The sequence below is a fragment of the Lactuca serriola genome, chromosome 6, assembly GCF_051521515.1.
Source record: "Lactuca serriola cultivar US96UC23 chromosome 6, Lser_US96UC23_V15, whole genome shotgun sequence".
Classification (NCBI taxonomy): domain Eukaryota; kingdom Viridiplantae; phylum Streptophyta; class Magnoliopsida; order Asterales; family Asteraceae; genus Lactuca; species Lactuca serriola.
The window spans coordinates 78,060,589-78,074,115 of record NC_136413.1 but is presented as its reverse complement, the minus strand read 5'-3'; the positions used below and the strand labels follow the sequence as shown (position 1 = coordinate 78,074,115).

Genomic DNA, 13,527 nt, shown 5'->3' with positions numbered 1-13,527 from the left:
TTGATTGTTTTGGGATACATGTGTTTCTATATTTTTGTATTATGCGTAAAAGAGTATCGTAAATGCATGTCGTATATGCATATTGTAAATGGTTGTTGAAGTTTATGACACGCAAATGCGTGCCATCTTCATCTATGACAGGGGATTTAATGATACACAATGCGTGTCCTAAAGGCGCATCGTAAGGTTACGACACACAAATGCATGTCGTCTTCCTTTATGACAGGGCCTTCGTTGACACGCATTGCGTGTCGTAAATGAGTGTTGTAAATGCATGTTGTAAATGCGCGTTGTAAATAGACGACGCGCTAAAGCGTGTCGTATCTCGTTATGATAGAGCCTTCCTTGACATGCATTTGCACGTTGTCTGAGCGTTTTACGACACACATTGCGCGTCGTAAAAGGCTGTTTTTCTAGTAGTGTACGAATACTCGAAAATGATCGTATCCTAAAGGTTTTAACATATACTAATGTGTGTAAAGTAAAATAAACTATCATGAAGTTGTTGTATAAACACTACTCTATATAAGGAATGCTTACCAAATGATTACAAACTATCTTAAAGTATGCTACCTGGAAATGTTTGAACTTGAGTTTTGAGAGGATTATAGGTTTGATCTTGAGAGAATTATGGGTTTGATTTTAAGAGAACAAGTGGTGAAATGTTTAACTGTGAAGATGTTGCAGGAGTCCTAAATCGCGTTTATTAAGGAAAGAAAAGATAAGGTGAAGTGATGTTTACATTATTAAATGCAATTATCTCATTGGGAAGCTAATCCACCAATCAAGTTGCAACATTAGTGGACCAAGTGGGTGATTTCGGCCAAGGCATGACCGAAATCACCTTGATTTTGGTTTGGTATCACCCAAGAATGGGTGATTTTGGTTTTAATGCCACCCACAAATGAGATTTTGGTCCTAAAGTTTGTGATTTCGGTCCTAAGGAGATTTCTGCCATATCATGAGATATTGGCCCTGCAAAACCGAAACCTTTGGTTTTTGATTCCAAAAACCCAAATCCCTTAAGTAATATATAAATTTATGCTTTTACACTTATCTATTTGACTTGTGTTGACTTACAATAGTTCATTACAACATGATTTTTTTTTAAAAGGTATATATTTACTTATACAAATGATGCCTTTTGGCTATAGATGATCCATTGCAATAATGTTAAGAGGTGATTTCACTTATACATAATACACCTTTAGACTCTGTTCGATTCCGACTTTACCAGTTGTCACAAGGGTCCAACGCTACGCCACACAACAATTTTTAAGTCAGAAGTCTTTTGAAAAACAAACAGCTGCGAATGACCAAGTGTTGTGCGTGTGTTGCGCAACACAACAATAAGTGGTCAAAAGTGATTTTTTAGAAAAAACAAACAACACTTTAGTGTCCGTATGTCCCTTACAACTACTATATTTTGTACTAGATGTGTACAAATTTATAATTTTTTTATTGTAATTGTGCAACTACAAATACAATTGTATACAATTATAGGTTCAAAAAACAAACAATTTTGATTTAAAAAATAATAGCCCAATCGTTAAAAAAGAAGACTCATGTTAAGAAACGAAGCATTAACTCGATATGACAAAGAGATACATATGATCGATGTTATTTAAGAAACGAAGCATTAACTCGATATGACAAAGAGATACATATGATCGATGTTATTATATATATATATATATATATATATATATATATATATATATATATATATATATATTAAGATTGTGAAAAATTTTAACAGTAAAGTGGAGGTAATTTGTCTCTTTTGGTCCCTGTAGTTTCATTTGTTATTGGCCTCTTTCTTTTAGGGGTATATTTTGCCATTTTTTATAATTTTGTGGAGACGTGTTGTTTCTGCTTAGGTTCACAGCTTCTCGACCCAATCAGATTATGATTAGTGCCTCTTCACCGATCAACCGCCTCAGATGCTTCTCCATTCTTATCCCCTCTTCTCCTGTTTCTCACTCAACTTTCGCTTTCTTCAATCACAATTGTAGTACACGATGCCAAGGAGCTTCTTCTCCACTTTCTGGCTTACCTGTTACGATCGAGACACCACCATCAAGTTTTACCATTAATTGAAAAAGATTCAAGCGTTTCCAATCATTCAGCAACCGACGACGACTTCATAATTTTCAGATTATTGGCTTCAATTTTGAAGGTATGTGAAGTTCTACAGCCACGATTTTTATCTTTTTGAGATCGATTTTTATCTGCAACTCCTCCACCATGTCGCCACCGTCGACGATGCAACATCGGAAGCTTCTCTCAACAAAAACATTGCTACCAAAAAACCCTAAAAGTCAGGAACGAGGATGTCTGCCACCGATCGAGCCATCTTCAGAACAACCGTTAACCACAATATCCATTAAATCCTAAATCGCTTCTCTTCCTACTTTGCTTCACTAAGGTCACTCTTCCATTTAAATTCTTTTCATTAATTTACTGTATTAGTGGTTTATACAGGAGTTTAAAAAGTCAAACAATGAAGAAGTTGCAGTTCTATTTGCATCTCGACCTGCCTCTACAGTTGTTCGTGCAGCTAATGCTACTGAAGTTTCCAGGTTTGTAATTTCTCATATCTAATTTTTTCAACTTTGCTAACTTATTTTGGGGGTGTTTGAAGTAATCTGTTAAAGCTTTTTGAGCCACGACCTCCTCTGGAGTACAGACCACCTCCTGAGAAGAGAAAATGTCCACCATACACAGGTATGTCATACATGTTATACTATTTAAATTCTAATTCATACATTGTAGGTTGAAAAATCTAATTGATTTGCTTCTATTTTCATTTGAAAAGGCATGGCCCAATTTGTTAGCCACTTTGCTGAACCCACTGATCCTGAATATGCTCCACCAGTAGTAAAGGGTGAAACACCTGTAAGATTCTTCCTTTAGCAAACTGTACACATGTAAATCATCCATTGTATGTTAGTTATCTTTTGTTTGATCCTTGATGTATGTGTGTGAATCAGGGCCAAAGGAGGGCTAGGATTCACTGGTTACGTACAAATTTCGAGTTTATAACCTTAACACTGTCATTGTGGTTGACATTTGTTCATTTCAATGACAGGTGATGTTTCTTATGGTTAATTGCAGGGAATGCTTGCTAACGTGGTTAAATAAAAGATATTTTGTTGTATAATTTATTGTGAGTATTGTCAGTATAATTTATTCACATTTGAATGAAAAATGAGTATTTGATTTGTTGTGTGAAAAGAGGTTATATATATATATATATATATATATATATATATATATATATATATATATTAGTTATGAAATGGTTAAATAAAAGATATTTTATTGTATATAAAACAGGTATCTTTCATACAATTTCTGTAATGGATCCATTCCTGAAAGCCTTGGAGGTTTAACATCAGTTCGAATATTATAAGATTCTTTTCTCTAACAATAAATACAAATATATAATTATATAAAACATATGAATTATTGTTTTAACAAATTTGGTTTAATTAGGAATCTGAATGGGAACTCCCTATCAGGAAGAGTCCCAGCTGCAGTAGGAGGGAGGCTTTTACACAGATCAAGTTTCAAGTAGATTTTTATTTTTTTAATCATAAATAACTTAAATAAAAAAGAAAAATACATAATTATTTATTTACTAATTGTGGGTAATATTAATATATGATGCAGTTTTACTGATAATAAAGGTCTTTGTGGGATACTTGGATTACAACATTTTCTCTCCCCTTTTGTCAGACAATAGAAGGATCGGGAAGAAGTGAATAAAATTGTCTGTAATTCAAAAGCGACAATGACATGGTAAGGGGGTGAAAATTCTTGAGTGCATTGGAAAAGAAACTGTTGATGTTTTGATTGTAGAATCAGGAATGGAAGTTGTCTTAACAAAGTTAACAGTTCTTATCCTCCTGCTGCTAAGTAAGTGCAATCCAAATACAGAAACTCCATTTGAATGAAATCACTAAAATACCCCTATTGATAACTTTTTTACAGGGCACAAGTGGTGGGTTGGCCTCCAGTTACATCTTTTTACAAGAACATTTTGGCTACAAATTCAAATAACAATGATGAGGTGGATGGGAAGCCTGGACCTGGTGCTTTAGAGTCAACCTACAGACAAAATCATTAATTCCGTGGAATGAAGGGACGATGGGAATGGAGCTTCAAGCAGTGGAAGTAAGCATAAAAAATCTTATTTTTTCACATTCATTAATCTCGATTCTTGATTTTGTGATGTTTTTTAAAGACACCCGTATTGAGTAATTTGCCAAAAAAAAAAGGATAAAAGATAAAGGTTGTCATTTAAAAAAGATTGGTTTTGTTTAATTTGTTAATAATTTTCAACTTTTGAAAGCTCGATTTCTAATCCTAATTTTCTAATTTTGTTTTTTTTTTTTTTTTTTTTTTTTTTTTTACATTGACCAACAAAAACAAGTGCATACATATTGTTTTGTAAATACCTATAATTCGATTCAGTTTTCATCTTTGTGAGAATCATATTCAATGACATTTTTCATACTAAATGGTGAAAAGAAGCTAAACTGTGAAGACTGATGTATGTATTTCTTTGTTTTTTTATTTCTTATTACTAGATAAAAGAATAATAGCAAGTTTAACAAATAGACACACTTGCTGAAATGAGAACTTAAATAAAAAAACAAATGTAATCAAAAGCAAATAAAAAAAATCCAAAAATAATTACAAGATTACCCCTTGGTTATTTCCATTTTCAATCCGGCCCTTTTTCCACATAAGCTGGCTCCTGCATCTTTGGCAAATCGATTTCTTTTCATTGATGGTGAGAACGGGTAACTTACAGGTTGTTAATATCATTTTTGTTTATCATTGGTTTTCAAATGTTCGTTATGATCTCATAAAAAGTTATTTAGTAATTGATTCCATAATTTATTGTCTTCAATTCTTTTTTCAGTTTCTTTTTAATTATTTGATGCGTGTATGAAGGTTCTTAGGTTGGTGTTAATGGACTGTAATAGAAATTACTTATTATTTCTTACATAGATTCAACCATTGTAGTATTGTTTTTTATAAAAAAAAAAAATAGGTATCAAGACCCTGATGTTTTTTGGAAGGTGTTATATGTTGGATCAACATAACAGAACAAGCCATGAATTCAATCAAAATTGTTAATTTTAGAGTTTGTTCGAGTTACATTATTCGTATTGTTATTATTAGTGATACCAGTATAAGATGGTTGTTTATGGAATTGCAGGAGTTCCCTGGACAAAGGAAGAACATATGATGTTTCTACTGGGGTAAAAGGAGCTTATGCAAGTTGATTGGTAAATTGGTCAAAAGATGATTTTTTTTTTCGCATCAATAGAATGTTCTTTCTACATTTGTTGTAAGATTATATTGTACTTTCATTTAAAACTACTCGAATACAAAACTGTGTTTTCATTGTTTTTGAAAATCTATTCAAATATAGCATTGTGCTTCTTTTACTATCATGACTTACATTGCATTTCTGCTCATCGATAGATGGCGGTTTACACATAATAGCAATGTACTTTACTATGGATATCAATGCAAGCAACATATTTCATTTGACAAAACGAACACCTTCTATCCCGTGCACCACTCTAGTTATTATTATTATTATTATTATTATTATTATTATTATTTTACCTTTGACTACTTTTATAATATACAAATTGTATGTGTTAGTGTATTACCGTAAAATGAATATGTGCAGTTGGAACTACAATGCAATTATGATCATAGTATTTATATATTATTAGTTTAATAGATGTCCTATGTTGATATAAGTACATAATAAAGAAATATAAAATTCGTAAAGTGCATATTAATTTCCTATTATTATAAATGTTATTTTTTAATAAATATAAAATATTTATCAACGTTACAAGCAACTAAATAACATAAACATTTAAACATCTAATAAAGTTCATAAAATAAAAAGAAAATGTCACTGTAGCCCCATGAACTTACATGTTTTGGTTTGAAAGGTCCCTTATGTTATTTTTTGGCTTTACAAGGGCATGAATTAACATTTAACCGGCTAATTTGAGATTTTGACCCAATCCAACCGGTTTCATTGCCTACTCATCATCCAACTAAGCTAGCGAGTCAACTCACACGACTCGGTTTACACGTCAACGACTCACCCACCGAGTTGGCTTGCTTGGGCCCTAAGGGTTGAGTGGTCCCCTACTATATAATTGAAGGGTCTGCTGGACAAAACCCTAAAATTTTGTTACCACTTCCGGCCAAACACTAGCCGACAACCGATAATAGAATACTCGCTTTGACTTTCACTGTCTTCCATGGAGCCTACCCCACCACCATCACCAGATACTATAAACTCCAATAACTCTATAAGCTCAACAGACGGGCTTAACTTGAACGATTTGCACACGATCTTCTGTGACTGTGGTGAAAAGATAGCTAAGCAAAAAGGTGATGTGGAGCGCATGAAGGAGGAGATGGGTCACGATTACCTTCATTCCAGGGTTGATGTCCTCAACATGCAGCAAAGGTTTGAGAAGGTTGAGAAGCAGATTAAAGCGATTGCACTGTTGGTTGTGGGTCTTGTCGTCGTGATGCTCCTGCTAATGACTTTCATCATTCACTTGATAATCAGCAAGTGAATCTCATGGAAGTGGTTTGTAGTGGTATGATACTATAGTGGTCGTAATCTTCTGTTAGGTTTAATGGTTTTTATTGTCATATATGTTATTAGGATTATGTGTGTTCGTTTGTCTTAGTGGTAATCCAGTTTGTGTAGGTAGTGGTACTCAAGTGGTGGTTGTAAAGGTAATTTGTGGATGTATTTTGAAGTCCTGCTTACCTGTAACAGGCGTTTTGATATGATCTTTATGAAATGTAAAGAGATTGAATGGGTTATTGTTGTTGATTAAGGGTAACGATTTGGACATTTGGTTTCCTTACTTAATGATAATTAATTGTGTGACATTTGGTTTCCTTACTTAATGATAATTAATTGTGTTTGGTGCACCAACTATGACAGATGTGCTTGAGGTCAAACAAAAGGGGTTTTTTCATCATTTCTTCTTTATAAGTACTTTACTGCCTTACTCTGTAGTAGCTTTCTTTTTCCCTGTGATTGCTTGCATTCTGAAGTAAAGAGCTCTCAGAATTAACGAAGCGAAAATGGTGAAATGCTCTTGTGGATGTGTCGCCATAATAAGAATGTCTTCCACTCTCTCCAACCCTGGAAGACCCTTCTATGCTTGTCCCACTAAGGTTTGTGTTAGTCTGTTTATTAGGCGCCTGTAGCCAGTAGCCCTAATTTATTTGTTTGTTTCATTCTCAAGTTCTTACTCGAAAATTGATTTTGTTAGGGACCTCGTAATGGTTTTATTTGTTGGGTAGATGAAGCAGACACTAAGAATATGAGTGTTGCAGTAGTTATGATTGCAGGTTTGGCTAGGTCAAAAAAGAAGCTTGAAGAAAAGATTTGGAAGCTGAAGATGTCTTTACTTCTAAGTTGGATTGTTTTCTTTGGCATAATTGTTTACAAGTTGTAATACTTAGCAGTTGTTTATTTTCTTTTTATGGAAATTATTAGGGTATTATATTACCCATGTAATGACATTGTACTTTAATCATAAAATAATGGGTTTAGTCATATGGGATCCCAAGTTAGATTCATAGTGTATTTGTTGATAATGACTTCAGACCATATTCAACTAGAATAAATGGGGACCATATTCAACTAGAATAAAGGTGGACCATATTCAACAATAATAAATGGGACCATCCGCATGACTAATGTCAATAATGGACCCCAAAACCATGCACATCCATAACCATAACACACAATCATAAGCACATTGAAACCATTAACATTACTTCGCATACAGAACACCAACCATACCAGCATAACACCAATCATACAAACATAACACAAATCATAAACACATTGAATACATAACATCAAACTGAAACACTTAATCCAAAACATTCTCTTGGATCCTAAATAAGAAGTACATAACACCAAACATCCACACTTAATCCGAAACTGACATAGAAATTTAATACCTATTCAAGTTCCATTGTCTTGTCAATAGTGTTTCCTTCCCCATTTCTACCCTCAACCCATGTAGCAAGTTTTTTTCTTGATTATTCTTTCAGACTTCTTTCTTTTCTTGATAATTACCTTCTTACCCCTACCTCCTTTCTCATCTTTACCATCCATTGCCTTCTTACCACTGTTTCCTTCCCCAACATTACCATTAATTCCCTTATTACCCTTACTTCCTTGTTCATCTATAACATGCTCATCTTTACCATCCTTTGCCTTCTTACCACTGTTTCCTTCCCCAACATTACCATTAATGCCCTTATTACCCTTACTTCCTTGTTCATCTGTAACATGCTCATCTTTACCATCCTTTGCCTTCTTACCACTACTTCCTTCCCCAACATTACTATCTGCTCTCTTCCTTTTCTTTACCTTGAGTTTTGTTGGCTTTTCAGCTTGAGAACATGTAACCTTGTTATGTCCTGCTTGCTTGCATACACTACAGATAATTGTTTTCCCAACCTTTGACACAGTATGTCTAGCACCCCTTTCATTTGCATCCTTTCTTGTATTAACTTTTGGTCTACCTGGCATTTTTCTCTTCAATGGTGGCAAAGGTGAAATGAATTCAGTAGGTGGCCACATGTTGCTACCATTCATCCCATGCATTGGATACTTGTAGGTGTTCTTATAAATTGCTCCATAGTACATTGGATCCACATAATTACCAACATCACTGTTAAGGTATGAGATTGTTGCAATTGAATGCACACATCCATACCTATTTAGTTGCCACACTCTACATGAACAAGTCTTCTTATCTATATCCACAACATAAGACTCTGCCAAATTTCTTGTTTCAAACTGGTTTAAACAAGTAGGTAAAACCTGCCAATACCTGTTTCAATTGTATATAAATTAGGGTCTAAAGTGTAACTACTCAATTCAAATTCAAAGATAAAGGAAATACCTTTAAGCTCTTTTCAACTGATTCAATAGGACTGTAATGGCTGGACTGTTGGATAAGGTGTCTAAGTCCATAACTATTTCTGGTCAGTACTTGACCCGACCCAGCATGGTCCATTTGGGTTGCATGACACCATGCAATTGGATAGACTAAATGAGAGGAATCACACTTGGAGATTATTAATATATTATAAGTTCTAATATATTAATAATATTATTTGATTAGTTTGATCAAGAATTAATTTAGAATTAATTAAATGATCAAAAGATAACTAATTAAATATATGGGTTGATTATGTAAATCATCCATATCTTGTATAGTGGGCTAAGAGACTCCATGGATTATCAAGTTGGGTTCCACCCATAGGATGCTCCATGGATGCTCCATGGGAGTTACAAACCCATGGGTCATGGAAATGAAGAGTCATGACACATTAGGGTTTACATGGTGTAACCCTAGATGTGTCAACACTATATAAGAGTCCCATTCTCTACCAAAATCGGCTACACATATGAAACAAGAGGGCTAAGCCGTTTTTAAGAAGTGTGTATTCTCTCAAAAGTCTTTCCAAGAGCATTTGGTGTTGTGTGAAGCATTTGAGGCATCACACTTGGGGTGCTAGGCTCACAAGGTTTCAAGGAACATAAGCAACAACAAGGTAAGTTATTCTATCTTTCATTCAAGTAAAAAAAATTGTTCCCCATGTATGCTAGATAGGAATATAACCTTGGAATTCAACTTTGCATGATAATTAGAGAAACATAGATCCAAGGTTATTAGGGTTGCATGTACACTTAGGAAGTGTTAGAATGCTCTAAACCCATCATGGACATGGTTTATAATCAGGCCATGAACAACCTTTGATGCTTAGATTGAAGTGCCTTTCCATAACATACAACCTAATTTCTTCTAACATTGTGATTATTGGTTTTTTCCTTTCATCTCTAATGACATTGTTAAAGCTTTCAGATAATCCATTTTCAACTGCATCACACATCCTCCCCTCCTGAAAGAAAGCTCTACACCATGATTTTGGGTTCTTTTCCATAAGGTAATCAAATGATGTAGGATTAAGTAGTTGTATTTCCTTCATGGCTGCATTGAATAAAGGTTCAGTTGATGCTTTGCATGCCTTCCAAAAATCCTCGCATAATGCACACCACTGAATCTTTTCCTAAAGTTGGCAACAATATGCCTTGCACACTGTCTGTGTTCAGCTGTAGGCAATACTTCCTTCACAGCCTCCAATAGCCCCTACACAATTTCATTTCATCTGTTAAGAAAAAAGAAATTCATTAACAAAAAATATGAAGTTGTATAGTAAGTGATATACCTTATGTTGATCTGACATCAGGGTAATACCAAAACCATTTTCCATTTGTAGATCATCTTTAAGATTCTCCAAAAACCATTTCCAATTTTCTTTGTTTTCCACACACACAACTGCCCATGCTATTGGGAAAATATGATTGTTAGCATCTCTTCCTACGACACATATCAACTCTCCACTACATAATCCCTTTAAGAAACAACCATCCAGGTTTATCACTCTTCTACAACTGCCTTTCCAACCTTGTTTCATCCCCTTAAAACATATATAAAACTTACTAAAATATGTCTTCCCATTAGGCATACTTTTGATATCCATTTTGACAGTTGATCCTGGATTGAATCTTCTTATCTCTTCACCATATGACCAAAGCTTGGCATAATGCTTAGCTAGTGTGCCTTCAATTAGTTTAATTGCATATTTCTTTGCTCTTCTACATTGTCCCATACTCACATCAATTCTAAATTTTTGTTTTACTTCTTCCTTTAGTAGCCTAACACTCATTTTTTGTTTTTGTAAGAATTGTGTTGTGAAATGACTACCAATCCATGCATAGTTTACAATAGACCCCATTTTAAAATTTCTTGCACAATATGCTCATCTATAAGAGACTTAATCTGGAAAGATTTTTCTTCACTCATCCATGAAGCCCACAATCTAAACTTGCATTTCCCTGAACAACATTTAACTAAAAGCCTCCTACTATCATTTTTATAGCACAATTGATACCCTTTAGCAACAACATAATTATACAACATATGTTTTAACTGTTTAGGACTTTCAAATCTCATTCCTAACACAGGTTTTTGCTTTTTCCAATGAACATTTTCATTAAAAGTTGTTACCTCCTCATGAATTGGGTCGTGTTTATGTTGGATTAGTGTTTAAGCCCGTAACCATATTTGGTAAGTAATTGACCCGATTGTGCATGGTCCTTTTGGGTTGCCTTCAAACCTGGCAATGGAATAGGATAATTGTTGGAGAGAGAAGAATGATTAATTAATTTATTACTTGGTTAATAAATTAATTTGAAATCAAGATAAATGATTTATTAATGTATTATGGATATAATATATTCATTAGAAATCATATTGTTTAATTAATATCTAATCAGAAATTAATTTGGAATTAATTTTAGGATTAAAGGAATAAATTGAAACTGTAGGGACTAAAGGTGACAATGTTCAAAAGTTGAGCATTGAAGCATTCTAGAACCTCCCTTAGAGGTGGGGATGAAATCTAGAGTGTCCTAGGGTTTCCTTGGGTTCTAAGGGTGCATTGGAAGCCTTGGGGAGGAAGTTAAGGGATTAGGGTTATCTAAGATACACCTGCCTTATCCTAAACCTTCCTTATCACCTATATAAACCCCTATAGGGTTGGATTTCGTCTAAGGGCACTCCAAGAGAGGCTTAGAGCTGAATTTTCCACTTCCCTTCTCTCTCCATAGTAATCATTGGTTGCTAGGTGTGGTGCTTGCTTTCAAAGACAAGAAGATTCAAGATTTAAGTTGTTATTACAATATAACAATAAGAGGTATGTATTTCATCTTTCTTTGTGAATTTCGAAATCCCTAGAAGCTTGTTAGGGTTCTTCACATGTTCATAATGTTATATAACTAATAGTGATAACATAGATCCAACTCTAGGGTTGCATGCACACATAGGATTGTTTGTATAAAACCCATGAGTGGTATCAGAGTCATTGTTTTTTGTTTTCAATTAGAATTATACAAATGTATGAACTTGAAAAATTAGGGTTTATGGCCAATAAACCCTAGGAGGCATGAATTTTCGAAATTAGGGTTCTTGAACCCTGATTTACGAAATTTGGTTAGGGTTTCCCAAACCCTTTCCTTAGCCTCCAAGATTTCGCAATTGGTTAGGGTTTCCCAAACCCTTTCCTTAGCCTCCAAGTTTTCGAATTCTAGGGTTATCCAACCCATGAATTTTGAAATTTTCCTCCTTCCCCAAGATAAGATCCTATTTTTAGGGATTTGGATAAATGCCATATCTTTTAAGTGTTTAAATTTGGTAATTAAAGATTTTGAATTATCTCATCCCATAATTTTGAATTTTAGAGGATTTAAGGGATTAGGTTAAATTAATTGTTTAATTTAAAAGATATCCTTACCAAAATAAAAGATAATTGTCAAATTAATTAGAAAATCATTGTCTTATGTGATAAACTTGATTTATTTGAATTATTTGATAGATTATCTTGCAAGAAATTGAATTAGGTCATATTTAGATAATTACTAATTAATTGGTTAATTATTATTATTTGTAATTTGATCTAGAATGTTCTTGATTATGTTTTGAAAAGTTTCAAAACTTGCCCTCAAATTTTGGAATTTAAATTTTGATTAAAAGTTTAATTTTAAAATGTTAAATTCTAAAACCCTAGTTTTGAAAAGTTCAAATTTCACCCTTTTGGTTTTATTATGTTAATTAAAAGTATAATTAAAAGAAAGTTAATAAATCCATCATCATTTGGTTTATATTTGATTAAATTAAAAATGTAATTTATAAAATTAAAGCACCTAATATTTTAAAAGTGTAAAATACACCCTTATAATATGTATAACATTAAAAGTCTAATATTATATATGTAGAACTTAAATGCTAGTCTTACTGTTAGTAGTCCTCATTCACGAAGCCGATCTATAAGGGGGTATAAGGTTATGGCCTATAAAATGGCCGCTTAATGGGTGTCCACTCTCACCCACCATTTCCTTGATTGGTGGAGGGTCGTTAGCCGAACGGGTAGGATAGGGCAACCCCTCTCCTCATTAAAAGTATAATGAATTATAAAGTAACTAAATGTTTTACAAAATTCCCAAATCTTAGTTACTTTAGGCAAAAGTGAATTTGATGCAATTCCATGAAATTACACTTTGTACCCTTGCTAAGACGTTAGTGGAGCGTGTGTGGTTAACCGGCACACTAATTGGGTTCTAAGCAATGGTGGCAAAGGGTGACTCGATGTTTGTCATAGTTCGATGGAGCGTGTGTGGTTAACTGGCACATCGAATAGGTGACTGCGACATTGGGGGCACCATGTATATTTGCATGGTTATTCACACCCTGTTTTGTGATCTTCGGCATTCCAATCACAAATCGAGGTGCATATCAAGATTTAAACATGTCATTGAAAAGTTCAATGAATATCAAAAGATCTAGGAGTTTTCAATACATTTAAAAC

General features: G+C 33.8%; 1 protein-coding gene across 1 annotated transcript; it reads right to left on the bottom strand.

Annotated features, from left to right (window-relative positions):
• Nucleotides 1-8,098: 8,098 nt before the first annotated feature.
• Nucleotides 8,099-10,899, bottom strand: LOC145059937 (uncharacterized). The gene is made up of 4 exons (XM_079007697.1): nucleotides 10,330-10,899; nucleotides 10,157-10,250; nucleotides 9,911-10,091; nucleotides 8,099-8,927 (listed from the first exon to the last, which is right to left on the bottom strand). The coding sequence occupies exons 1-4, from the start codon at nucleotides 10,897-10,899 to the stop codon at nucleotides 8,099-8,101; spliced, it is 1,674 nt and encodes a 557-aa protein (XP_078863823.1).
• Nucleotides 10,900-13,527: the final 2,628 nt, after the last annotated feature.

Coding starts and splice junctions, on each gene's coding strand:
- LOC145059937 (XM_079007697.1), bottom strand. CDS start 10,899: ATGGGGTCTATTGTAAACTATGCATGGATTGGTAGTCATTTCACAACA. Junction 10,092..10,156: donor CTTTAGGAAAAGATTCAGTG/GTGTGCATTATG, acceptor TATTCAATGCAG/CCATGAAGGAAATACAACTA. Junction 8,928..9,910: donor AAAAAACCAATAATCACAAT/GTTAGAAGAAAT, acceptor CAATTGAAACAG/GTATTGGCAGGTTTTACCTA.